The following is a 26660-nucleotide window of genomic DNA, read 5'->3' on the forward strand; positions in this document are numbered from 1 at the left end:
TGATGTGGCTTACAACATAGGCCTACCTTACATGAAAACGAAATCCATTTGTTGGTTTTTCCTTGTGAAGTTAGCGATGGCAGCGTCGTAAAGTTTGTCCTTTGACTTGAGCTCCAAAAGAAGTCCTTTCTCTATGGACATCAGTACCAAAGCTCCCAGGCGATCCTGTCCAGTACTGGTTCTGGCATGTGTCTTGATTCACTTCAGAGCCGAGTAAGACTGCTCCACAGGGGAGGTGGACACGGGGAAGGTCAGCACCAGGCAGGTGAGGGGATACAGCTGCGGCATGCTCTCAGTCAGCTCATTAAGTGTCAGAAAGTGCAGCAGGTCTGATGGGCTCCATGTTTGTACACGACTGTCAGTTCAATCTTGAGCCTGGGGAAGTCAAAGTGCAGCCCGTAGTTTTCAGTGTGCAGCTACCGGTACACTGTGTGCATGTGTCCAACTAATAAGAATTTTCGTTCTTGAAATGTCTTTCCACTTTCATTACCTCCTTGAATTCCAGTTGTGGAGTTGGTGCAGAGGGTGTGGTGGTAATGCAGGTCACAAAGTGACATACACAAACACACACACACACACACACACACACACACACACACACAGACAAAGGATGATAAAGGTGAGTCGAGCACAGTCAAAACAGGTGTGAGACAGCCGAGTCACTTCTTCTTCTTCTTTAGCCTCCACAAGTGTCTCAATGGCTATAAAGTCCAGACGATGGAAGACCCTCGTGATCCTGAACGTGCTCGGATTCATCGGCTTCATAACTTTTTGGACGAGAACCAACACAGCGGGTAGCGAGCAGGTGGCAGAGGTGGACGCTGGTGTCGGTGTGGAGAGGCAGCTGCAGCAGCAGGTGGAGCGGGTGGTGGTGAGAGAGCCTTTCAGTGGACAGGACGCCCTGATGAGGAGGCTCCGAGACCTGGAGAATCTGGTCTACAAGGATTTACACGGTAAAGATGAGAATAATAATAACAACAATAATAATAATAATAATAATAAAGGTGTACTTTTATTCATCCTGCATGGGGGGGGGGGGGGGGGATTTAAAATGACACAGCAGAAAAAAAATGTGTGGGAAGTAAGAAGTGATGAGCTATGGATAAGAACAGGATGAATCTGTGAGGTTTGTTTCTTATTTAAAGTAAGAAAACGAGACAATTTATTCCTTATTTTTAGTCAAATATTTGTTGTAAATCTTGAGATATGGAAATAATAAATATAAAATATGTCTTAATATTCACATTTAAGATGTTGAAACTTGTTTTAATTACTAAAGAACAAATCTATTAATAGTTAACAATGATCAGTCAAACCCCATTCATGTCGTGGAATGATCTGATTGGACAAGAGGCTCCGCCCCCTGGAGAACCTGGTCAACGGGAAGTTAAAAATAAGAAAACATTTCCTCCGTCCCACGTCCTTTTTGCTGTCTCTTACGACACTATTTTTCCACGAGGACCAAAGAGAAGAGCCCATGTAGAAAATGCCGGGGACACAGGAGCCACCGTTCTGCTCTGGTGCACGGACGTTATCCATTTACAAAGCAGCTTTTTTTCTTTACCCATTGCGTAATTGATTATTGTTTAGAATTCCCTGAGTGGTTAAACATAATTAAATAAATCAGTTTCAGAATAACTTAAAATCAGCATCAGTAAACAAACGTGTGATGATCCAGCACTGTGTCGTTTCATAAAATATGTACAATATATTACACAAATATTGACAATTCAGACACTTGACATCAATTGTGATATAAAATATTTGCACTGGGTTCAGGGCAGTGTGCCAGTGCCTGAACCAGCTTTATTTGTTTGCCTGGAACCGGTTTCTTGTGCTACTGCATTTTTCCAAGGGTGTAACCTTGGTCATGTCTTGTTCCTTGATCATGACTGACACTTTATTGTGTGTGTGTTTGATTGAGGCTGGAACGCTCACACAACAGTTGCCAGGACTAGTTGGTATTCCTGGTATTGTTAATCAAACAATCTCCGTTCTGAGGCACAAAACGTTGGTGCAAAATGGCTCAGTAGCGCCCCCCCAAAGATGAAACCCAGCAGGACAAAGCCAAAACAAAGTTGCACCAAAATCCACAAAACTTAGTGAAAACAGTCCACCGGGACCCTCAACTCAACGCCTCAATTCTGTTCCATTTTGAATTTGCCATCCATTATCTTGGTGTTGATCATACCAACATAAAAGAACATGTCCATTTGTTCTGGACACATCTAAGGCATAACATTATCCAAAAGGTTTCGCGGTTTCAAAAGGGTGTAGCCAAGGCAACCATCATAATTTTGGGGAATTTCGAGCATTCGCCCACAAACGGGAATTTGATCGATCGCCTCAAAACTTCAGTAGAAGCCGTGATGATGCAGGTTATTTTTAACAGCCGCACAAGAGGAAAATATTATTTGTTAAGAGCATTATTATATGACCGTCTTTGTCCTCACCGGGCGACTATTGCTTAATGTGGGTTTTTGTCTCTGAACAAATTGCCCAAGGCCCGTGATTTAGAGGCTACGTGTGACCATAAATCGGGAAGACCCTCATCTCGATGCCCCCTGTTGGGCGGTAAAAGTGTGGACATTTATGGGTCTACTACACAGTTGAAGACCAGAGTTACCAATAAAGACGAAGATTCTAGACTCAATAATCAAGTCATTGTCCCTTGTTTGCTACATCCAGGTCTGTCGTTATCTCTGGGCCTGGTTGAGGGCGACAAGGGTCCGGGTTTCGTTGGCAATCCTGCCTCGGTGGCTCCAGGTGAAGTTGCCAAGGCTAAGGAGGTTAAGGAAAGGTATGGCTACAATGCCTACCTCAGTGACAGAATCTCCTTGGATCGAACTTTACCAGACTTCAGGCCAGCAAAGTAAGTACATGTTCACAAGAGAGACATTTTCAATTTAGGGTTCTCAGTGAGAGTGAGCCTCTGTGTTTTCAGGCGGATTCTCAGCACTGGGAGTTTGGTGAGTGGGGGGGTGGCCTTGAAGGGGACGTCTTGACAGACAAAGTTTCACTTGGCTGCATGGACATGGACTAGTTTCATTTTCCTGTGTGTCTTTCTGCAGATGCAAAAACGCCACCTTCCCAAAAGACCTCCCAACAATCTCCATCATCTTCGTCTTTGTCAACGAAGCAATGTCCGTGATCCTGCGCTCGATCCACACAGTCGTCAATCACACGCCTGCTCACCTGCTCAAAGAAATAATCCTTGTGGATGACAACAGCGATGACAGTCAGTCAGCACAGGTCACCTTTGTTTACATTGTTCAAGGACTCTAACCGTCTCTCAACCTGTTGTTTTGTTGTTATTTTTGTGCCTGCAGAGGAGCTCAAAGGTCCACTGGAAACTTACGTGAACAGACGCTTCCCCGGACTGGTGAAGATCGTCAGGAACCAGAGGAGAGAGGGACTGATCAGGGCCAGAATTGAGGGCTGGAAAGTGGCCACCGGAGAGGTGACAGGAATTTTTGATGCACACATGGAGTTCACAACTAACTGGTGAGTCAAGTCTGGAAGCCACAGATGAATAGTTTTAGCCGATTAATCAGCTCCAATAGGACATTTGGGCATTTCCAGTCTCCTGCCTTTAACCCTGTGTCAGCTGGGTTTGGCCCCAGCAGCTTCTACAACCCTCACGTAGAGGAAAAGCAGTAGACAAAATATGAATGAATTGTTGTTGTACTGTTTGTGTTTATTCTTCCATTAGGGCCGAGCCGATTCTAGCCAGAATTAAAGAGAACCACAGGAGGATCCTTTTACCCTCCATCGACAACATCATGCACGATACCTTCGAGGCAGAATACTATGGGAACTCGGCCCACGGCTACAACTGGGAGCTTTGGTGCATGTACATGGGCGCACCGAAAGAGTGGTATGAGGCTAAGGACGACTCTCTTCCCATCAAGTAAGATAACAACAAAACTTACCTTCTTCATCTCCCTTTGTGTCATTTGGATACTTTCTTTTTTATGTTCTCATCTTCTTTCATACACCAAACACCTTCTCACGTTAGCTGTACTTTCCCAGTCATCTGGGAACTCCTCACCATCTACCAGAGTCTGTCACAACTACTCCCCGAACTCTGCACAATCTTCTTCTTTTTCCAGCTTCCGCCTTCACTCTCTTCCAAAATCTTCCTACAGACTACCATCCGATGCTGTCTTGACACATTCTCCCCCGGCATCACCTTGCAGTCAGCTAGCTCCTTCAGATTGCATCTTCTGCATAGTTTCTTCCTCTGCTCCTCTAGGTCACCCTATGCTCCTCCCTGTACTGTACATTTACACACAAAATGACTCCAACACTCATACTGTTGGGTTTATATCACTGCAGGACTCCTGCCATGATCGGCTGCTCCTTTGTGGTGAACCGTCTTTACTTTGGCGAGATCGGTCTGCACGATCCAGGCATGAACGTGTGGGGCGGAGAGAACATTGAACTCGGCATCAAGGTTTGTGTCTCCTGTTCCTGCTCCTCGTTTACCTCTGTCAGGTCTAACTGTGTGTCTTATCTGTACCTGTATCATATGTACCTGTACCATCTGTATCCGTACCATCTGTCTTCCAGGTGTGGATGTGTGGAGGCAGTATGGAGGTGATGCCTTGCTCCAGGGTGGCTCACATTGCACGGGTGAAGAAACCCTACAGCAACGACCTCGGTCCCCACACGCGCCGGAACGCTCTGCGTGTGGCAGAAGTTTGGATGGATGAGTTCAAGTCCAGTGTCTACATGGCCTGGAACCTTCCCATGGAGGTGAGCAAAGAGACAACCATTGGGAAAACCATGACTCTTGACCAGGGGTGTCAAACATACGGCCCGGGGGCCAGAACCGGCCCGCCAGAGGGTCGAATCCGGCCCACAGGATGAATTTGTTAAAATTTCACACTATGATTACAATCTAAACGTAATGTCAAATACCATATTTTTCTCTTCCAGATACCTGTGACTAAATGTCTGTGCCTTTTTAGATCCAGTGTAATGTGTAAATAGAACATTTAGGCACGATATTGTTGAAATTGCACTTATATTTCTCAAGAAATTTCATGTTTTGTAAAAAATATCCTTCATTAAATGTAAAACAAAGGAGAAAAAAAGCAAGGAGTTCTTGTTGTTCATAGGTTATTATGCTATTATTTTACTATTTTTACTGGTCCGGCCCACTTGAGATCAAATTGTGCTGTATGTGGCCCCTGATCAAAAATGAGTTTGACACCCCTGCTCTTGACGGTAAAGACCTCCCTTCATGAATTCTTCTGCTTGTGCAGAACCACGGTGTCGATATCGGAGACATTTCCGACAGGCTCGCTCTGAGGAAGCGTCTGCAGTGCAAGAGTTTTAAGTGGTACCTCGACAACATTTACCCAGACCTGATCAGGTACAACGGCACACTGTACTATGGCGAGGTGAGTCCACACTCAAAAACTGGCATGAAGACGTAGAAAACCAAAAAGAGAAACCTTTTCTTTTCTTTTCTTTTTCCCCACTCATTAAGAGTGATTTTCAAAGACAACTTTTCAATTTCAGGTTCGTAACGCGAAGGCGACACATCTGTGTCTGGATCAGGGCGACCAGGAGAAGAATATGCCCATCCTGCATCCATGTCATGGATGGAGTCCTCAGGTACAATACAGCAACCACACACTCAACAGAAATCCAGTTCTTCTAATTTTTCTTTGAGTCTTTGTTGAGGTTGAGGAAACACCTGCCAGCCACAATTTCCTGATGTTTTGAGCCGCAAACATTCCAAAGAAATTTGTTGAATTTCAGTTGCCAAGAGTGTGTATGGGGTCAAAGGATGGCGCAGAAGCTAGCATTGTTACCTCACAGCAAAAAAGGGCAGATCCTGGTGTGATCAAACCTTCTCCTCAGGCTCCCCTAGCGCCCTCTTTTTTCTTACTTCTTCTCTTGGTTTCTTCCTTTATACCAGGATCAGACGACACACATTCAGTCCGATTTTCAAGCGAAAGTCGGGAATGATAAACGTGTAGTGTAAATGAAAGAACAGAGATTTGGCATCTGGGAGAAGACACCTACGAGATGACGAGCATGTTTTTTCTGACATTTCCTATGACATGCTCCTGGACGTTGACCAACAGAGTGCTCTGACACGGCATAATGAGCTGAAGAGGGAAGAATAACCAACAATACCTTGGTGGCCATGATTGGCAACTCCTTGACCTGCCTCCCCAAGGACTTGTGAACCAGGATTGGTCAGGGTCTAACTTGTAGTTGTTGGGGAACAACTATAGTGGCAATAATTTGATTGATAAAAAATAAAAGTATAAAAAATAAAATAATAAAATATTTTAATTAAATATTTTGAAAAATGAATTAGATGTTAATTAATTCTAGAACGGGGCACCATCCTGAAAACAGGGAAAAGACAATCAATCTATGCCTTTAAAATCAGTCTTAAATAATCACTGTAATTGACTATGATAGCAAAGATATTCCAATTTAACAGTATTGAAGGTATAAATCTGAGCATAGACCCTCTCAACCCCCGTTTGTCACACTATTCGTGTACAAAAGACACAGAGCATTCCTTCAGGTTAATAAAAGTAATAATTTATTAAATCAAACAACGAAATTAATTGAACAATCATATTCACTGAAAGGGAACATTAATGTATAACGAGAATCGAGAGGCAAAGTGTTCTCTGCCCAGAACACTTTTGCCTCTTACTGTGAGCTGATAACAAGTTGTGCGGTCCGTCGGGTCCGGTCCAGTTCATTGGAGTCGCGGAGCGTGGACGGGCCGTGGTGTGGGTCACAGCGGACAGCTGATGATTCTCTGCGTCGGTGGAGGACGGCAGTTTGGGCGTCAGGTTCGGAGAGAGATGTCGGCCCAGGTGCGGATATTGCGGGGAGGAGGATGGAAGCTGGCGGCTGCAGAGTTTCCACCTTTTTTATTATTTCTCCTTTATTTAACCAGATAAAAGACCCATTGAGATCAAGATCTCTTTCACAAGGGTGACCTGGCCAAGAAAGGCAGCAGCACACATCATAGTTAAATAAAAACAGGAAGACAACAACTACAATACAAACATAGAAATACAAGTCCAACTAGTCTAGTACAACTAGACAAACATAAAGTGCAAGAGTTGTGGTCACAGTAACAAATTAAGAACACAGGCACTGTTCAATGGTTTCTTGTTGTCTATCTTTTAAGATGGAGCAGAAAGCTCCCAGTGAAATAAGAGCATGCAATTTAAGTTCAGTTTGGAGGGTATTCCAAGCAGAGGGGGCAGAGAAACTGAAAGCTTTTTTTCCCATTTCGGTCCGAACGCGTGAGGCAGACAAGTGCAAAATGTCATTTGAACGTAAAGCATAATGGCTTCTGGTTCGCTGAAGAAAAGTACTTAAATAGGTAGGGAACCAAGCCGAGAAGAGCCTTATAGACCAGAGTCATCCAGTGTGTGTAGCATCTTTCAGACAGAGAAGACATGGAAGCTTTGGCATACAGTTCACAGTGGTGGGTGAGGCGTCTACAGCCAGTGATGAACCTCAGAGCACAATGATAGACTGGAGTCAAAGACTGTAGGCAACTGTTAGAGACACACATGTACACAACATCGCCATAGTCAAGTATTGGTAAGAATGTCGCTGATATCAGGACCTTCCTAGCTCTGAGGGAGAAACAAGACTTGTTTCTATAAAAGAAACCGAGCTTCACCCTTAATTTAGAAACCAAATTTCTAACATGCACTTTGAAAGATAGCTCCCCATCAATAATAAATCCCAGGTACTTATAACTGGTAACCAGCTCAAGAGCTCTGCCATGGGAAGTTCTAATTGAGGGGATTTGTTCCATGGGAACAGATGAGTTTGAAAAAAGCATTATTTTGGATTTTTCAGCATTTAAAACCAGATTCAATTTCTCCAGATTAGTCTGCACTCTATCAAAGGCGGATTGCAAAAATATGAATGCTTGTGCAATTGAATGTGAAGAGCAATAAATGACAGTATCATCAGCATAAAAATGGTGCGAGGCATTGGACAAGTTTGCACACAGATCGTTAATATAAATTGTAAACAAAAGTGGTCCTAGGACTGAGCCTTGAGGTACACCTTTTGTGACCTCAAGAAAAGTGGAACTAACTCCAGCCATCTGAACACATTGTGTCCTATTTGCCAAATAATCTTTTACCCAAGTAGTAGCTTGTGTGGAGATACCTTTTTTGATGAGAATATCTCGCAAAATATTGTGATCCACAGTGTCAAATGCCAGGTCAATGAACAGGGCAACACAAAACTGTTTTGAGTCCAATGCCTCAAACACATCATTTAAAACTTTTAGTTCTGTTCCGGAAGGGTGCGTGGTTAAACGCAAAACAAGTTTTTTACTCGGGCAGTGAGTGTGAAACTGGCACGGCTTCTTCAAAAAGGGCATAGTTCTGTGACATGGGGCCGCATGGCCAGAGCTTTGGACTCCAGGGCCCTGGGGGCCCTTTGGGTGGCCCCCGAAACAGCAGGAGCACATGAAAGACATGCTCAGACCTCAGAATGTTTCCGTTTTAAGGTACTGGAATCTCTTGCAAAAGACATTGATCATTTTGATCCAGACAACTGTGATCACAACATTGACAATTATTTTAGTGAGATAGACCAAGCCCTTATTGACCTTCCCTATGCAACCGAGAGGGAGAAGATTAAACTTGTAGAGAAAAGCAGCTCTAAAGCAGTCCGCAAGTTTATACAGGAACTTCCCCTCAGAAATAACTACACAGAGCTTCGTCAAGCTCTCATAGAAGAATTCTCCTCAAGTGTGGACGAGATTACTTCCATGGCTGCAGCCCTTCAAGTTAAACATACCTGTCGTGAACATCCACGTGATTATTTCCAATGTTTGAGAAATGTGTATTTTCAGGGAAGAAATGGCCCTGGCTTGGAAGAAAACCCAAATTTTAAGTCCCTGTTCGTGCGCAACCTTCACCCATACATACGCACTCACGTTCAGTTTCAGACAAGCCAAGGTAAACATTCCATGCTTGAGATAAAGAAGATATCTCAGATGGCTTGGGAATCAGTTGTCCCACCACAGGCGAGAGATAAAACCTCTTCCCTGGAGAACTCAAATCATTCAATTCACCTAACCATTGATGTAGTATTGTGATTTATCAATTATTAAGTTAATTATTAATCATAATCCAAACTGGTAGTCGGCTTAATTTATGAGACTGTTTTTGGAGGTTATGAATTAATGGTTAATTCAGAACCAATTGTTCTCTTCTGTTTGAGAGGAGTGGTGCCCTGATTTGAGTTTGACTACATTTTTTATAAGAAATTAATTCTTCTTAATTCTGGCTGTGCCACAGCCAGAATCTGTGCCACTGTGATTGATGATCTGACATGAAGACCATCGTGAAAGACACAGATATTGTGTCATCTGATCTCGCCACAGCGGAATATCGGTCTCCAGCTTGTCCTCTGCCATGTGTCCTCTTCTGTAACACCAACTGTCCTCATGTTCTCCTTCACAACATGTACAAACCTTCTCTGCAGTCTTTTCTCTTTTCTTCCTGCCCGGCAACTCCATCTTCAACATCCTTGCCCAAACCATCTCATCATTGACTCTCTTACTTTATCTCCAAATCGTTCAACCTGAGCTGTCCCTCAAACATCCTGTCCATCCCGGTCACTCGTGGCTTGAGGTCTTACCAAACCAAAAGACGTCAAGATTTCAATTCAATTCAATTCAATTCAATTTTATTTGTATAGCGCCAAATCATAACATTATCTCAAGGCACTGTACATAGACAACATCAAGGAGAGCAGAGAACCCCAACAGTTCACACAATGAGCAAACACTAGGCATCAGTGGAGAGAAAAAACTCCCTCTTAACAGGAAGAAATCTCTGACAGAACCAGGCTCAGAGATGTGCGGCCATCTGCCTCGACCGGTGGGGGTGAAAGGAAAATGGGGGACAGCGGAGAGGTGGGGGACAGAAAGGGGGGAGAGAAAGGACAAGATGGAGATGAGGTAGAGACAGAAGAGAGAGAGAGACCAGGAGTAGATACAAAACAACTGTATCAAGTCACAAGTTTATACAGTCAAGTTTATACAGATGTGTGTGAGCGGTTAGGGCTGATTATTTTGGTATGGCTGAAGCCAAAGTCTCACAAGAGCTGAACAATGTTTGTGATTTCCTCTGACTGCTGTGGACGTGTGTTGTGTCTCTGTGTTTACACTCAGATGGGACGTTACACCAAAAATGGTCAGCTGTACGTGGGCCGGATGGGCAGCATAGGAGAAGACACCCGCTGCCTAATGGACAACGAGGTCAGCGACTTCCCTCAGCTTGTTGACTGCACTAAAGTCACCAATGTCAACCAAAAGACTTGGTATTTCTCTCAGGTAAGAAGAAGAGAAATCTAACATCCGTTCACTCTGCACTTACAATATCATACGTATATTGTTCTTGTAATTGTTTTACAGTAAACTGTTGCGTTATAAAGTGAAATGTATGTTGTTGTCCGGAACTGGACAGAGCTCCTGCTTGTGTGGACGGCTTTATCCTCACCGTCGTCTCCATGTTGTTGTCGTTGTTGTCTCCTTGTTGTCTCCATGTTGTCTCCTTGTTGTCTCCATTTTGTCTCTCTGTTGTCTCCGTGTTGTCTCCATGTTGTCTCGTTGTTGTCTCCATGTTGTCTCCGTGTTGTCTCCATGTTGTCTCCTACAGAACAAAGCCATCATAAACAAAGCTTCAGGACGATGTTTGGAGGTGAAGGAGGAGAAAGTGGACTTCGGACACCGACTGATCCTGCAGACGTGTACGGGACAGACGTGGAGCTTTAAGAACGTGGCCACAGTGTAGAAGGGCTGAAGTGGACTCACCTGAAAGAAACAATAATAACAATGACAAGGCCTGTTTTTCTTGATTTCTGGAGTTTGCTTTACGACGACTGTGATTCTGATTCGTATTGAAGTTTGTATTCTTGTTGTAAGTTAACGACTTTTCTTTGCACTCGTCTCTGAAGAATCGTCTCTGTCCTAAGAGCGTAGGTTTACGGGTTGAATCTGGGTTTTTTTCTTTGTTTATTCTCGGGGATGGATTTTTGTCTCGTGTCCAACGCAGCTCCTCCTGTGGTAAGACAGCGGTTTGCACCTTAGGACAAAACTCTGGTTGTTTTTTTTTTAAAATCACTCGTCTTTAAAAGAAATTTTACAGAATAAACCTCACATCTTCCTTTTATCTCAGGTTTTGTTGCTTTTATTGTGTGATTTTTTTCAGTGAATTTTCTGTTTGTTGACACTTGATTTTTGTTTTCTAAGAGCTATAAAAGTGTAAAAGTATTATTATTATCATTGTTGTTCAATGTGTTCATTCATTTATTCACAAAAAACATCCGGTTTTTGAAAAGAAAATTATTTTGTGACTTCAAAAAACAGCTGATTTAATTTTAAAGAATATTATCAAGTTAATACAATGTTAATTCAGAAAAAAATTGTTTTCCAAGAAAAATTCTCCAAATACAGAAAAAAACTTTTTTTTAAATATTTTCTTCATTTGTTCACATAAAATATCAGATTCTTTAAAACATATTGATTTCCCTTCCAAAAACACCAGCTGATTTGATTTTTTAAAGAATTGTATCATGTTAATGTAATAATTTTGATGCAGAAAAAATTTAAGAATGAAGAAAAACAAAACGCACACAAACACCAGATGTTGCATATTAAATTTGAAATTTTGAAACACTGTAAACACATTTTTTTGGTTAGGGTTTTTTGTGCACAAACAGGACAAAAAAATGGAAACTAAACTTAAGTGCAGGTGTTTTTCCAGCTCTGTCTTCTCTGTTGACAAAGACACTGTGAAATTACCCACAGCACAAACTGTCACGCATTAACTTTTACAGTTTCAACAGGTTCCTTCACACTGTGCTCCACACACTCCCAATCTGTAATCTGGATTATATCCAGATGAAATTTAGTCTGATGGTAGTCTGCTCCTGCACACACACACCAAAATCCGTTCGAATCCGATGAGTTTTGACAGAGTTGTTTTCGAGATCTTCCAGTTTTCCCATTTATAAGAAACAGGGATTTCTTGAAAATTTGATCCTTTTTATGACGTCATCAGTGGGCGGATTCTTACCAAAATAAAATGGACACATAGTTGGGTGATCACTTACCCGTCACAAAATATTCATCCTGGTCAGAGCAGATGTCGCGGAAAATCACATCTGAACTTGTTCAATGGGACTGAACCATGTTTCATTTAAATTGCTACTAAATCTGTAATCTGGATTAGATCCAATTCTATTTAGTCTGATCCTGCATTGACATACCAAATTTCGGTCAAATCCGATGAGTTTTCACAAAGATATTTTCAGGTTTTCCTTTACAGTTTTGCCCCTTTGTAAGAAACAGGGAGTTCTTGAAGGGTTTGATCCTTTTTGTGACATCATCAGTGGTTGGATTCTTACCAAAATTTAATAGGAACATAATTGGGTGATCGCCTGCTCCTCACAAAAAAACTCAATTGATCCGTCAAAAAAACAAAACTGTAGACCAATTTAGAGAAGAGTTTTGAAAATAGAACTCCTCCTTAGGAGATCACATAATAACAATGAAGGGGAAACAATAGTTTCAATAAAATCATTATTTAGAGGCAGATATTGAATAAATTACCATAATTAACCGTATAAGTCATCTGGGAAAAAAACAAAAGTAAACTCTGACACAAAGAGTTGAGTAAATCTGGTGAAAGTTGACCAATATGAACATTTATTTCTGGAAAGTTACAAATCATTTCCAAAGACTTTCTAATCAGATTATAGAAGATTATGTTAATCTGATTTCACTTCCGTCGTTGGAGCAAAGGTACGCCATCTTTCCCTTTTTTCTTTTCTTAAATCCTCTCCTCTACTTTCCTAACGGACAGACGGAAGAGTGGTTACGTTTCTTCTTCTTCAACAGTGACGGGAGCTCACGGGAAAATGGGAATGTGGAGATGAAGTTTTTTTTTTACCAAACCAGTGCAATTCCTAAAAGCTCATGGAGTTAAATCAAAAACAATTTCTTCAAAAAGATGTGAAAATTGGGAGGAAAATGCATTGAAAACATTTTTTTTATCTTAATTTCCAATTTTGGTGCCATTGACCAGGTTTCCACGGTAACGTTGATGGTGCAGTTCAATGAGCAGCAGCTGATTCAGCTCATAAAATGGGAACACTTTTATGAGTCCTATTTTTGTTATCGTTCATTTTGTTGCCAAAGTTTATATCAGTCAAAGTCAACATCCTTTCTGGACCGTGGGGCCACCGTAGTTCACTTAAATGCTCAGCAAAGGGTGGGAGGAGTCATGAGTTTGTGACAATCTGCAGTCTCACCATTAGAGGTCACTACTTCTCACACACTTCATCGGTGCAGTTTAAATCATGCCGTTCATTTCAACTGTTGTTCCGTGTGTTCAACGCTAGGGGGTGGAGTCTGTACATTTTTGGATGTAGGAAACGAGGCGTCCTTCCCCCGAACTCCCCCCCACAAACCTCGTCAACAGTGACGAGACATTGTGGAGGAGTTTGGGCGCACGTTTTCATACCAGGACGATAAAAATGCGCCACCCACTGACAACTTTGGGTCTCGGAAAACCAGCCGACAAATAAATCCAAACAATTCTCCAAACATTTTAAAGCTGCAAAAATAATAAAAAAATATCGTGACCCAAAGAATTTTATTTTAAAAACAAATAAATCTGGACAAAACATTGAAATCGGGAAATTTCTGTCTTTGTTTAGTGGGCCCAAAAAAATACTCCCATGACCCATCTGTGGGTCCCAACCCAGTGTTTGGGAACCACTGTGAAAAATCATTTGCATACTGCGAAAAACAAAACAAAGAGTCGCAATGAAAACTTTGTGGTCGTAAATAAATAAAACGTACGTGAGCTAATTTAGAAGCAACACGTCGTAAATAAATAACGTAACAGCAGTGTGTGTGTGTGTGTGCACTAGCCCTTTTCACAGTTGGCTCATGTTTTAATAAAATATATTTAAATAAAGAAAAGAAAAAGAGTTGGAAACACAGAGAAAACGTAAAAACTGGATGTGGAAACACCTGCTGGTCAATTTTCCTTCATCATACTGACCTCTGGTGGTGGTGGTTGTTATTTGTGGAACGTGACATGAAATGTGTTCACAGGAAAACAAACACAGGAAAAACATTTGATCTTTGAGGCTTTGAAGAGAAATTTGGCTGGAAATTCACCGTTGATGTTTCCACGTTTTCGTCCACAAAGACAACACAGAGGTCGTTTTTTAAGATTCAGAATCAGGCGACACAGTCATCGACGTTCCAGTGACTTTTTCATTTCCCAGTTTTTATTTTTATAGGTTTTTTTCCCCCAAAGTGTGGTTGTATCAGGAATTGCATAAGAACACGTTCACGTCTTTATCTCACTGGGAGACAGACTTTTCCAACAGGAAACTGAAGTTTGTAAACCACTCACTTTCCCACACCAAACCCCATAGAGAAATCAGTGATTTAAGATCACAGGGACACAGGAGCTGCTGGTCTTCTGCTGCCTCGTGTGGTCACTTTGTGTCACTGAGGTAAATTTGAACAACAGATTTTCACTGCTTAAGTGACAAAATAAGACATTGGAACTTAGTGATGGAGGCAGCAGTGGATCAACAACATCACTAAGTTCAAATGTCTTATTTTGTCACATGGGCATTTAAAATCCTTCATTCAGATTGACCTCAGTGACACAAAGTGACCACATGAGGCAGCAGAGGACCAGCAGCTCCTGTGATTTTCTCTATGGGGTTTGGTGTGGGAGGGCGAGTGGTTTACAAACTTCAGTTTCCTCTGCGAAAAGTCTGTCTTACAAGTGTCTCGCCCCTTTTAGGCTCGTCCCAGCAGCAGGGGGCGCTCACACCGAGTATATGTCAGAACCTCAATACAACCACACACTTAAAAAACCTGAACTCCCGTTATCTCTGTCGTCGTGATAACTTTTAAGGTTTGTAATCATACGACGTTGGGAAGTGGAAGAAGATGATGGGGGGGGGGGGGGGGGCACAGAGATACGTCATGTGACCATGAGCAAAGTTTAGAGGAAAAAAAGAAGCTGGAACGCACTGGAAGCGGAACCTGAATGATCTCTTTGCTGCGTTTTTTTTCAGACGGCATCAGATTGAAGTTACATTAGTCTACACTCTGCTCTGCGAGTTTATATACTGTACATACATATATATATATATATACACATATATATGTGTGTGTATTTGGAGACAGGCTCTAAACTACACTACAGTACATAGTGTTCTATTGTTTCACTGCACCTCACACTGTGCTGTGAGCCGCTCGTGTATATTATTATTTTTACGGTATTTGTTTTTGTCTGAAAGTGTCGCACTCAGCGCTGCCACTCATCAACTGACTGCTGCGATCAAAAGATGTACAGGAAGTTACATTAATACGTCGACATTAAAGTCCTGGAGATTAAAACTGTGTCGTGTGGAGCTAATCCTCAACATGTTTTCACTGGAGTTAGTCTAGTTTGTACCATATTTGACTTTTTGGAGTAAACTTTCATTTAAAAGGCATGTATATACATACATATGTATATATATTGTACATACAATATATGCAGTGGAAAGGTCTTCCTTGCAGAAAAAATAAATAAAATTTTCAATAAAGTAAAATTTATTGAAAAAAATTAATAAAAATGTGTCGTTAAAGGGATATTTGGGGGGTTTTGAAGTGTGGTTGTATGACTCGTACAGAGAGAATCTGCTCTGTGTACACATAAAAGCTGCTAAAATGTTTTAAATGTTTTAAATTGATAATGTTTTTAATGTCTTCAGGCGTCAGTTTAGTGTCATCACACTGGCACAAAGTCACTTGCGTCTCATGTGTCAACACTCGGAGTTGTACACACAAAGTTTGTGTCACTTTATAAACCACTCACTCTCCCACATCAAACCCCACAGAGAAAATCAGTGATTTTAACATCACAGCACACAGGAGCTGTTGATCCACTGCTGCCTCGATCACTCAGTTCAAATATGTTATTTTGGAAAATTATGTTTGAATTTTTTTGTTCAGATTCACTTCAGTGACACAAAGTGACCACACGAGGCAGCAGTAGACCAGCAGCTCCTGTGTCCCCGCTAGCTAAAATAACTGATTTTCTCTCTGGGGTTTGGTGTGGGAGAGCGAGTGGTTTTTCCTGTGCAACAGTGAGATAAAGACATAAACATGTTCTGTAGACATCGTAGACCCAGGCTAATAAACACCTCAAACTTTAAAATAACAGCTTTGATTAGATTTCAACTCGTCAAAATCTGCGAGTACATTCCGACGAGTTTGGTTCACTGACAAATAAGTAACAGTACTGTGTTGTGTTGATGTTTTTAAGATCGTGTTCAATGAAGTGACATTTATCCTATTTTCATCCCTGTATTAAATCAGAGAACCAAACGTGTGCTTGCTGTCAGTTTCAGGGCTGCACACGCTCAGAAATCTGATTCGCCGGTTTGTTATTGTCTCCATGAATGGCGGAGTTGTTTGGTCCATAAAGTCTAAATAAACCTGGTATGATTTTTTTGTTCTGTGGAGCAAAGAAAACCATAAATATTCACATTGAAGAAGCTGGAAAATCAGAAAACGTCTTCATCGATTATGAGTTAAATAATGTGTGTGAGAATGTGATCTCTTCACGTTTGAACGCATGTATTGTACAGATTACAGATTAAAAGGAGGCGGCTCAGAAAACTGAGGTCACTTTCGCGGCTACTGTGAACGTCAGATGTAAAGAGCGAGACATACGTGCGCAGGATTTCCTCTATGAATGAATGAATGAATGAATCTGACGCTTCCAGTGCGTTTCTGCAGTGACTCTGACTGGAGCTTAGATACAGCAGGTGAGCAGTAGAACAGGAAACTGACCACAGTCCCAACGTAAACCTTTATTCTACCCACCTGCTTTTTTTATATGTTATTTTCTGAGAAAAAGCTAATTGTGAAAACGCTGACGTGCTTCCACCGCTAACACGAGGTTAGCGGTGCTACGAGCTGACACTGCTCGTAAGTGCCCGTCTCTGCTTTCTTTTTTCTTTTCAAAGTCTGTGACCTGTAAAACCCCAGCCTCCCAGCAGGTGGCGTCAGTGTCTCATGTTCTTATAAAAAGGGAAGCGTGTTGTTGAGCGGACCTCAGCTGCAGCGTCTCACATGCTCCAGCACGTACTCTGGGAAGTGCAGGCTGCACACCTGCAGGCCGTCCAGTTTGCAAGGCATTCTGGGATACTCGTCCTCCTTCCACTTGTTTTCGTCGGGGTCGAAGGTGAGGATGGAGTCACTGTAGTGGCCGTTGTAACAAAGGCCGCCCAGCACCATGATCTGCCGGTCCAACACTGCCACGCCGTGGCCGCTGCGGCCGATGGGCATGGAGGCGAGGATGGTCCACTCGTCCGTGTCGGGGTCGTAGACCTCGGTGGACGGGCAGCCCTGCGACTCAAAGGACGCGCGCAGGATCACGCACACTCCCCCGAACACGTACAGCTTCCCGTTGTGGGAGATCATCTTGTGGAAGCAGCGCGCGTAGTTCATTTTGGATTTGTTCTCCCAGCAGCTGGCGTGAGTGCCGGGCAGCAGTGGGCCGCGGCCAGCGCGGGTCCTGTGAGCGTCCGAGCCTCCCGCGCTCCCCCCTCCTCCTCCCCCACCTCCTGCCTCCCGCCCGGGATCGAACACACACACCTGTTTGGACGTGGAGGAGGACGTGATGCCACCAGTGATGTACAGTTTACCGTTGAGCACCGTCCCCTCGTGTCCGTACTTGTTGACGGGGTACGGGTCCACAAACTCCCAGCGGTCCTCTGTGATGTCGTAGCGCTCCGTGGAGCAGAAGGTCTCGTCCCGCGTGCGTCCCGCCACGGCGTAAATGAACTTACCAATGACGCCGACGGCAAACTCAGACCTGCAGACGACAAGTGACATGAACGCGTGTCAAAAAAATCAAACATTCGTGACGTCACTGACCAACTTTAGCCACTCAACAAAAGACTGACTTCATAAAACCTACGTCAGTTAAAGTCTACGATGTCACGTCTCTATCTCTCTGTAAGAACACGAAACTGAAGTTTGTAAACCACTCACGCTCCCACACCAAACCCCATAGAGAAAATCAGTGATTTTAGCTGACGGGGACACAGGAGCTGCTGGTCCACTGCGGCCTCCTGTGGTCACTTTGTGTCACTGAGGTAAATCTGAATGAAGGATTTCAAACTCTGAAGTGACAAAATAAGACATTTGAACTTAGTGATGGAGGCAGCAGTGGATAAACAACTCCGGTATGTGATGTTAAATCACTGATTTTCTCTATGTGGTTTGGTGTGGGAGAGTGAGTGGTTTATGAACTTCAGTTTCCTGTTGGAAAAGTCTGTCTCACAGTGAGATAAAGACGTGAACGTGTTCTTAAAGACATCGTCGACTTGAGCCTGATGGATTTATACTGCCACTTTAAAATGTGAGAGAAAAGTGTTTGTCGTCAGTGTTTGTCGTAAACAAATACTTTGCTACTCTACTGAAGTACAACACTCACGTATCTGTACTTTACTTTGATATTTATATTTTTGCATCTTGTACTTTTACTCCGCCACATTTCCTCTAACTGTCTTTGTGACTCGTTACTGCCAAATAAAGTCAGAAGAAGGAGAGTTGGTATTATGGTCTGTATCGATATAGAGCTTTTCTTGTCTTGATGAGCTGCTTTACACGACAGTTTTCACCCGCTCACACGCTGCAACATGGGCTTAAGTGTCTTTGCTCAAGAACACACACAGACGAGCAGAGCCAGGAATTAAACCCACACCCTTCCTTTTGTAAGACAACTGGCTCTCCCTCTGAGCCACAGTAAATTTGTTTCTGACCTGGGCACCAACATGTCGGCCATGCGCAGCCATGAGTTCTGCCGCGGGTCGTAGCGGTAGACTTTGGAGGACGCATGAAACTCGCCGTCAGGCCCCAGCTCTTCTCCGCCCAACAGGAAGGCAAAGTTGTTGACGATGGCCAGACAGTCGGGCCGCAGCGGCACCTGAGGCCCCTCCAGCTCCCACCATACCTGAGGGACGGTGACACTGGGAACTGAGCCACAGCTGACGTGTGGATAACAGAGAGACACACACACACACAGAGACACACACACAGAGACACACACACACACAGAGACACACAGAGACACACACACACAGACCTTTGGTCGCTGCAGCAGCAGGATCTTGCTGTTGACCATACTGTGGCCGATCATTCCCCTGAAGACGGCGGTCTGCGGGCGCACGGAGCGGATGCGGTTGGAGTGCGTCTCCACCAGAGGTTGCTGGTTGACGTCGTGGAAGTAGCCGAGCGCCTGGTCCACCTCCTGCCTCAGCTGTCGAGAGTAACGGTAAAACTCCGACGTCTTCACCTGAGGACGAGAGGAGACGGGATGACAGATTGCAGCTCGCAGAGACAGAGGGAGGGACGACCCGGCACTCACTGACCTTCTCAAAGATGTTGGCGGGCGTCATGAGACAGAAGCGGATGGACTGCACGATGGTGTCCGTGTGCCTCCAGCGCCGCCGGTCGTGACGCAGCCACGACTGAACAGACTCATACAACTCGATCTCCGGGAAACGACTCAGGGCATCGCTGTTCAGGTACGCCTGAGTCAGAGAGAGAGGGAGGAAGAGAGTGAGAGTGAGAGAGGGAGAGAGAGCAGCATTACGTCGTCCCGATCTCGACCTTTGAAAGCAGAGGTGGAACCGAGGATTTAAGTTAACTGAACATTAGCTCCTCCCTAATAACCACGGTGACTGCTTATTTGGGCGAATCACATCGACCGAACTTGAAGCGCTTCTCTGAAATCACCGGTGTGGAAACATGTTGCGTTGGCAGAAGAAAACCACGGCATGTGAACTCTGTTCTCTCATCGTAAAGACAAAGACGTAACCACGGCAACTACAGACGTGTTTGTAGCATTTCTTACCCAAACAACATCGTCGTCAGCATTGGGTGCACTAACTTACGTCACCTGTCGAGTCAAACATGAGACGGTGAGAAGTGTATTTATAGTTTGTTGTGCTGAGTTGTGCGTTTGCGGACCTGCAGTCTCTCGAGGCTGAGGTAGGACAGGAAGTCGGGGCGGCTCATGAGCGGGACAAAGTTGTCGAGTAGGAAGTTGTCGAGCTGCTCCTGGACGCCCTCCACGCCCACGCTGAAGTCCTCCAGAAGGCGCATGACCTCGGCACAGTTCTCCAGGCAGATCTTTGCCAGCAGGAAGGAGCAGCAGAACTCCACCACCTCCGTCAGCTGCACATACATGGCCGCCTGCCAGAACACAGAGAGAGAGCAGAGCAGGACGCTCGGTCTGTGAGCTGCGACAGTCAAGACGCACAATCGCAGTCAGTGTCAGCGTCCTGCGTGTCCTACCTGCAGGATTTCTTGGACCGTGGGCATGCTGAGCTCCAGAGAACCGTAGTACATGAAGCGGAGGATGTGGCCGAACCCAGCGGCCGTCAGCCCCTTCATGTGGATCTTGTCCTGGTCCCTCTCCCTCATGTCTGCGGTGAACATGACCCGGAAGTAGTCGCTCTGGGTCGCCAGGAGCGCCTTGTGGGCCTGCAGGTGGACGCACAGGTCACACGGACATGTTAAGATAAAAGAGGTTTCTCACAACTTCAGTTCTTTGTAACGCAGAATAAGAACGAGGAGGAGGACAAGACGAAGTAGACGGACAAGGACAAGACAAGTAAGGACAAGAATGATAAAAACAAGGGGGACAAAAGAAGAAGTAGAAGAACGAGACGGTAAATATAAACAAGGACAATAAGAAGACAAAGAAAGAATGAGGAGGAGAAGATGAACAAAGACATGGACAATAACAGGAGAAGAACAAGACCAAGAAGACAGAGGAGGACAAGAAGAAAAACAAGTAGACTAAGAAGAAGATGAACAATATGAACAACAACGGCAAAAATAAATGTGTCACAATAAAAACAGACACCGTGAAGACAGTGTCAGTGTGGACGGCCACTGCATTTGCTATAAAATCACTTTTCATAGCTGTCTTTGGTGGCTAAAGCAGCTCTACAGCGCCTCCCTGTGGGCAGGTTCACTACATTTTTTTTAAGAGCTAAATAAACAGTATATGAACATGATCAAAAAGACCTGGTGCACAGAAGCTACACGTCTGTGTGAGTGTCTGTGTACCTGGAAGTGGTGCTCCTCTATCAACAGCGTGACGTCCAGCAGCAGACGCTCCTCGTACAGCGCCCGGAAGCCCGACGACACGCTCCCATCATGCACCTGGGATAGGTACACCTCCACATCCGCCCCCGACATAACACACCTGAAGGCACGGAGGCGGAGGAGTTTTCAGTGAAAACATGGCTGCCAGAAACGCAATCCACAGCTTTAATCTACGTCAGTTTAAGTCTACGACATCTATGTCCCATGTTCACGTCTTTATCTCACTGTGAGACAGACTGTGAACCACTCACTCTCCCACACCAAAGTCCATAGAGAAAACCAGTGATTTTAACATCACAGCACACATGAGTTGTTGATCCACTGCTGCCTCCATCACTGAGTTTGAATGTCTTATTTTGTGACTTTGGCATTTAAAATCCATTGTTCAGATTTACCTCAGTGACACAAAGTGACCACACGAGGCAGCAGTAGACCAGCAGCTCCAGAGTCCCCACAAGCCAAAATCACTGATTTTCTCTATGGGGTTTGGTGTGGGAGAGCAAAAATTTCTCAGTCAGAATCAACGTAGACAACGTGGTGAACATATTCTATAGACATCATAGATGGATCAGATTTTCCTTGTGTCCAAGCTGGCTCTTGACAAAAGTTCAGAACCTCAGAAGCCACACTTGAGAAAAATCCTCAAAAAAAAAACCTTGTACACACTCAAACACTCACAATGATTTGTATTTATACAGAAAAAGAAACGGAACACAAGCAAACGATGTCACCTCAACACCAGCCATCAATGATCACAATAACACAAACACACACTCATGCAGCACACTCACCTCTGATTGGCCACGGGCATGTCAGAGGGGGTTGTCCGAGCCAATCAGAGGACAGTGCCCCTTGTGTCCAGCAGAAGCTAACAAAGTCCCTTTTCTGAGTGTCAATCACCTGGACGACAGAGTCAATACACAAGCGCCACATTAAAGCGCAAAATATTCAAACACACACACAAACATTGTTCGTGTCCACCGTGTTAGTTTGTCACAATTCTGTTTAAAAATAGATCCAAACGCAACAATTAATGACAGCAGGTAATTTCTTTGGGCGTCATTTTGAGTCATTTATGACCAAAAACATAACAAAACATAACAAATGTAAGAATTTGGACTTGTATTTGATTAAGTGAAGAATTGTTGCAAATCTCCTCATAATGAACGCACTGCAGCTAACGACTCCCTTCTCCATCGATTCATTTGTAGATTATTTTTCTTGACTCATCGAGTAGTTTTGAGTTTTCAAGTTCAATGATTATTTATCACCAATATTCCACACACACACACACACACACACACACACAGACTCACAATCAGCTTTATTTATAAAGAAAATTATCAAATCGATTAGATCAGCGGTTCCCAAACACAAGTTTTCACACCCTTTTAGTTAAGTTTTTTTTGCATTTTAAACAACGTGCATAAAGATGACGTTTTAATTCATTTACCAAACAGAAACGAAGGACAGAAGGAAGTTAAACATCTAAACTTTTCTGTTTAAATTCAGAGACATCGGGGGCGGAATAGTGAACTGTTAACCCTCTTATGAGCATAAGATATTCAGGCCGTCTGGATTTACTCTGATTTTATGGCTGTAGAATTGTCAAAAAAACATTCAATGAGTGAGGTCTTCTGCCCGCTTAACATTTAACCCCTTGTTTTAACAATTTATCTAAACCAGTGAATGGATGAGGGAGTGAGAAGGAAGAGGAGGCAACGCTGAAGAAGTTCTAATCCGATCTGAAATCAATCAAGAGTGGGGTTCGTACCTTTTGGAGCCCGGGCCAACAATCACAGGCTTTGACGGCTGAGTGCTAAGAGGCCGCTCGCATTTCCTGTGTTTATGTTTCCCTGGTTCTGAGGAGAGAAGGCGGGGGGAAAAGACATGTGGATTAATGTACACAGTAGTTTCATTAGATGACAACTTAGAGCAGTTTAACACCAATTAAAATCAATTATTATTATTCAACTTTGCCCAAATTCATGACTGATGGACCATGACGTTGAGTCCTCTCCGCTTTGCACTTATGTTATGTTTCTCGTGTTGTTTTCTGCCTCTCTTGTAACTTGTGACCAATGTCATGTATATCAACAGCCACATAATGCAAAAGAATTGATAAAACACAGTGATATTTGTGCTTTATCGCTTCCTTCATAAACAGCCTACAACATCACACGCGCCTCTAATTGTGTCAGCAATGAGACAAATTAATCTTGAGGTGAAAAAAAACAATTTCAGATTTCTGATCAAATAGAACTCAACGTGAAACAACTCTTTTAGTCATTCCTCCAGTAGTTTTGATTTGAGCTTCGTTTCTGGAGATTGTGAGAAAAAAAGAGAAACGGATCGACAACACGTGCGTCCAGAGGCTAACGCCTGCGGCTCAATTCATTTACAGAATCACTATTACTCACTAAAGGCCAATAGCTTGAGCTAAGTGCCTTGTAAACCCGAGATTTATGGTCTGTGTGAATTTCTGTGCCATTAGGTTGCAGTGGTTAGTCGTAAAGCCCGGGCAGATGATGCTAAAAACAGCAACGGCATAAAGAGCATCGCTTAGCGACATCAACACGAGTAAATAAACTGATCAGTAGTCAAACACGTGTTAATCCACTGTAGTGTAAATCACAACAATCATGACATGAGAGAAAATGTGTGCATCATGTAATGACTCATTCACAGCCATATATGTATTTTGAATCAGTAAACTTGATTTCACACATGTTTTCTTTAAAAACATATACATAAACAGAAATATGTGATCTATTTATGGGTCCTGACCCAGGGTTTGGGAACCACTGGTTTATACTGTACATACTATACCCATGTTGTGTGTATATAGCACGACTGAAAGTTGTGTCTCCAGCTTCTGTGTCTTTTCAAAATCAGTAACAACTGGAGGTTGTGCAGTGAGCACCAGCTTTAGCAGCATTTTTCCAGTTCCTGAGAGCAGAAATGAATAATTGCTGTTTTATAGCAGTCGGCTTATTAACAGACGATTAACATCAATTTTTTTTTTTAAGTTTCAAAATGACTTACTGTCATAACAAATCAGTTACCATCAAAAGTATCTATCAGTAAAAGGTAATGTTGATTTTCTGTTTACCTGTATTGCTTTGTATTCTTGGGGTTTATTACGCATTTAAGATAAAAACACTATACATGTCCCAAAATGTAGGAGGAGTAAAGTATTATCTTATCTAGCGGCTAACATGCTAAGATTTATGTCCCAAAACAAAGGCTAATGCTACTCATGACAACCTTCACTGAGCCGAAGATTAGCCGTTAGCGAACGTTTGTCGCGTTCGGGGCAAATATGCGAGTGAAAGCGTGTTTTCTGCGGTAAAGCTGCTGAACCGCTCGCGTCAACTGACATCACGAATCCCGGCTGTGGTTCACGGGAGCAGCGGGAGACCAGACACTGCTACACCCGAGGAGCAGCGTTAGCCTAGCAGCCGCGTCCAGCCGTCTCACCTCGGCGGTGCGAATCCCCACAACCCCTCTTCGACCAGGCAGCTCTGGCGCCTTCGGACATGAAGTTTCGGGTTCGATACCGGAATCAGGAAAGCGTGCAACAGCGGTGCACTGCCATACCACTGTCATCCACCTGCCAGACGGAGAGACCGCCCCGCATTCGGGCTCCGGATCACACCGCTAACCAGCCACAGCAGCAGCGGCAGTAGCATACAGGCTCCGCGGACGCCATTTTCTGCGCCGGCGTCACTTCCCCTCTGAGCGGAACTGAAGGGCGTTGTGCAGTGTGGAGAAAAGATCGTCTCTTCAACACATGCCTCACTCTGTTCCGTTTGCTACTCCGCGAACAGCTCTTTTGGGGGTGAAGGGACAATAAATCAAAGAAATCCAATCGCATTATTCGTAATTAATAAATATGTGTATATATTTGTGTGCAATGTCAGTAAATTAATATTTTTTATGAATGTACTTTTCATATTACTCGGTAAAAATAGCTATAGAAGAAACAGTAGTTTGGACTCTCAACAAACACTTGTGTTTATATAGTTAGAATATTGAATATATTTTGTGTTTGATAGTATTATTTTTATTCTGATGTGGTCTGGTGTCTATAACTGCTGTAACGTAACAATTTCACTGGGATCAATAAAGTACATCCATCTAGAGCGGAAACAATTGCTCGATTCATCCATTACTAAATTAATCATCAACTATTTTGATAATTGATTAATCAGTTTGAAGCTTTTTTCATGATTACAACAAGATTTCTGATTGTTTCAGCTTCTTAAATGTAAATATTATCTGGTTTCTTTGCTCCATATGACAAAGAAATCCTTAAAAACTGAATCATTTTAATTTGGGGACAAAAACAAGACATTTGAGAACATCACCATTTCAAGGTTTGACAAACTCTGATCAACATTCTTCAGCATGTTCTGACATTTTATGGACCAAACTCGATTAATCATGAAAATAATCACCAGATTAATTGATTATGAAAATAATCATTAGTTGCAGCTCTACATCGATCCATCCATGTAATGAAGTGGATGTCATTTCCATTCTCTGTTTCTCACCATATTGACTGTGTATGCTGTCCATTAGCTTGTCCTTCAGTTTTCCTATCAACTTTTCTGGAAGTTAGCTTAGTTTGTTAGCTTATTGGGGCACTTTTACGGCCCATAACTGCCACTGTGTGTTCTTTAAGCATTCTAAATACATGGATTTTGCCCTTGGATAATTTCCATAATTCCACATCAAAGTAAAGTAGGAAGAGGGAGCTCAGAGATCCTCATAGAACCACAAACCAACCACATAAGAGGACTACAAAAGAGTTCTAATGTGAGGTGGGACAATCAAAGAAATAAATCACATTATTCAATAATATTACATTTTCTGTGCAACCTCTGTAAATTAATACATTTTTATATTATTGTACTTTAAAGTAATTACAGATAAAGCAGTAGCTACGAAGTGGATAATTCCCATAATTTCACATCAAAGTAAAGTAGGAAGACGGAGCGCAGAGATCCTCAGAGAACTACAAACCGTATAACAGGACTACAAAAGAGTTCGAATGTGACGTCACAAAATAGCGACGGCATGAACGCAAACATGTGAATATATTCATTTACTCTCTTAAGTTGGGAAAAAGTTAGACAAACCGGATGTTTACTTGAATTGTACACCGTTGTAATTGGGGTGCGAACAGCAGCGGTTTGTGGTTTTTACATGAAACACATTTTACAGGAGAAATAAATTGCATCAGCCTCTGTGAAAGGACCCCGTTACATGGACTTGGAGGAACCAAGCGAGTTGTAAAACTAAACCACACGTATATTGGATTGTATGATACTAAACCAATGCATTTCCTAATTCACATAATAAAGTGTTCAATATTTAGTTCCATAATCGACAGTGGGAGAAGAAAAAACGA

The 26660-nt window shown here is 43.1% G+C and overlaps 2 protein-coding genes across 6 annotated transcripts; one reads left to right on the plus strand and one right to left on the minus strand.

The window, feature by feature from the left end:
• Nucleotides 1-42: 42 nt before the first annotated feature.
• On the plus strand, nucleotides 43-11201 carry LOC131470621 (polypeptide N-acetylgalactosaminyltransferase 17-like). The gene is made up of 12 exons (XM_058646563.1): nucleotides 43-265; nucleotides 681-953; nucleotides 2689-2872; nucleotides 3072-3238; nucleotides 3330-3504; nucleotides 3713-3910; nucleotides 4339-4456; nucleotides 4573-4758; nucleotides 5271-5408; nucleotides 5530-5625; nucleotides 10202-10363; nucleotides 10689-11201. Exons 1-12 carry the CDS (start codon nucleotides 187-189, stop codon nucleotides 10821-10823), a joined length of 1911 nt encoding a protein of 636 aa, XP_058502546.1. The 5' UTR covers nucleotides 43-186; the 3' UTR covers nucleotides 10824-11201.
• A 1517-nt stretch (nucleotides 11202-12718) lies between these two features.
• Nucleotides 12719-26634, minus strand: klhl15 (kelch-like family member 15). Of its 5 annotated transcripts, none has more exons than XM_058652454.1 (10): nucleotides 24625-26577; nucleotides 23019-23106; nucleotides 22036-22144; nucleotides 21206-21344; nucleotides 20426-20614; nucleotides 20099-20323; nucleotides 19498-19659; nucleotides 19212-19421; nucleotides 18889-19079; nucleotides 12719-17936 (listed from the first exon to the last, which is right to left on the minus strand). In XM_058652454.1, the coding sequence occupies exons 3-10, from the start codon at nucleotides 22053-22055 to the stop codon at nucleotides 17174-17176; spliced, it is 1899 nt and encodes a 632-aa protein (XP_058508437.1). In that variant the 5' UTR covers nucleotides 22056-22144; nucleotides 23019-23106; nucleotides 24625-26577; the 3' UTR covers nucleotides 12719-17173. The 5 variants fall into 5 exon arrangements, with proteins under 5 accessions (XP_058508437.1, XP_058508446.1, XP_058508410.1 ...); XM_058652463.1 differs by having other exon boundaries at nucleotides 24725-24756; XM_058652427.1 differs by lacking the exon at nucleotides 22036-22144 and having other exon boundaries at nucleotides 25801-26634.
• Nucleotides 26635-26660: the final 26 nt, after the last annotated feature.

The sequence above is a fragment of the Solea solea genome, chromosome 1 (assembly GCF_958295425.1).
Source record: "Solea solea chromosome 1, fSolSol10.1, whole genome shotgun sequence".
In the NCBI taxonomy this organism is placed as follows: Eukaryota; Metazoa; Chordata; class Actinopteri; order Pleuronectiformes; family Soleidae; genus Solea; species Solea solea.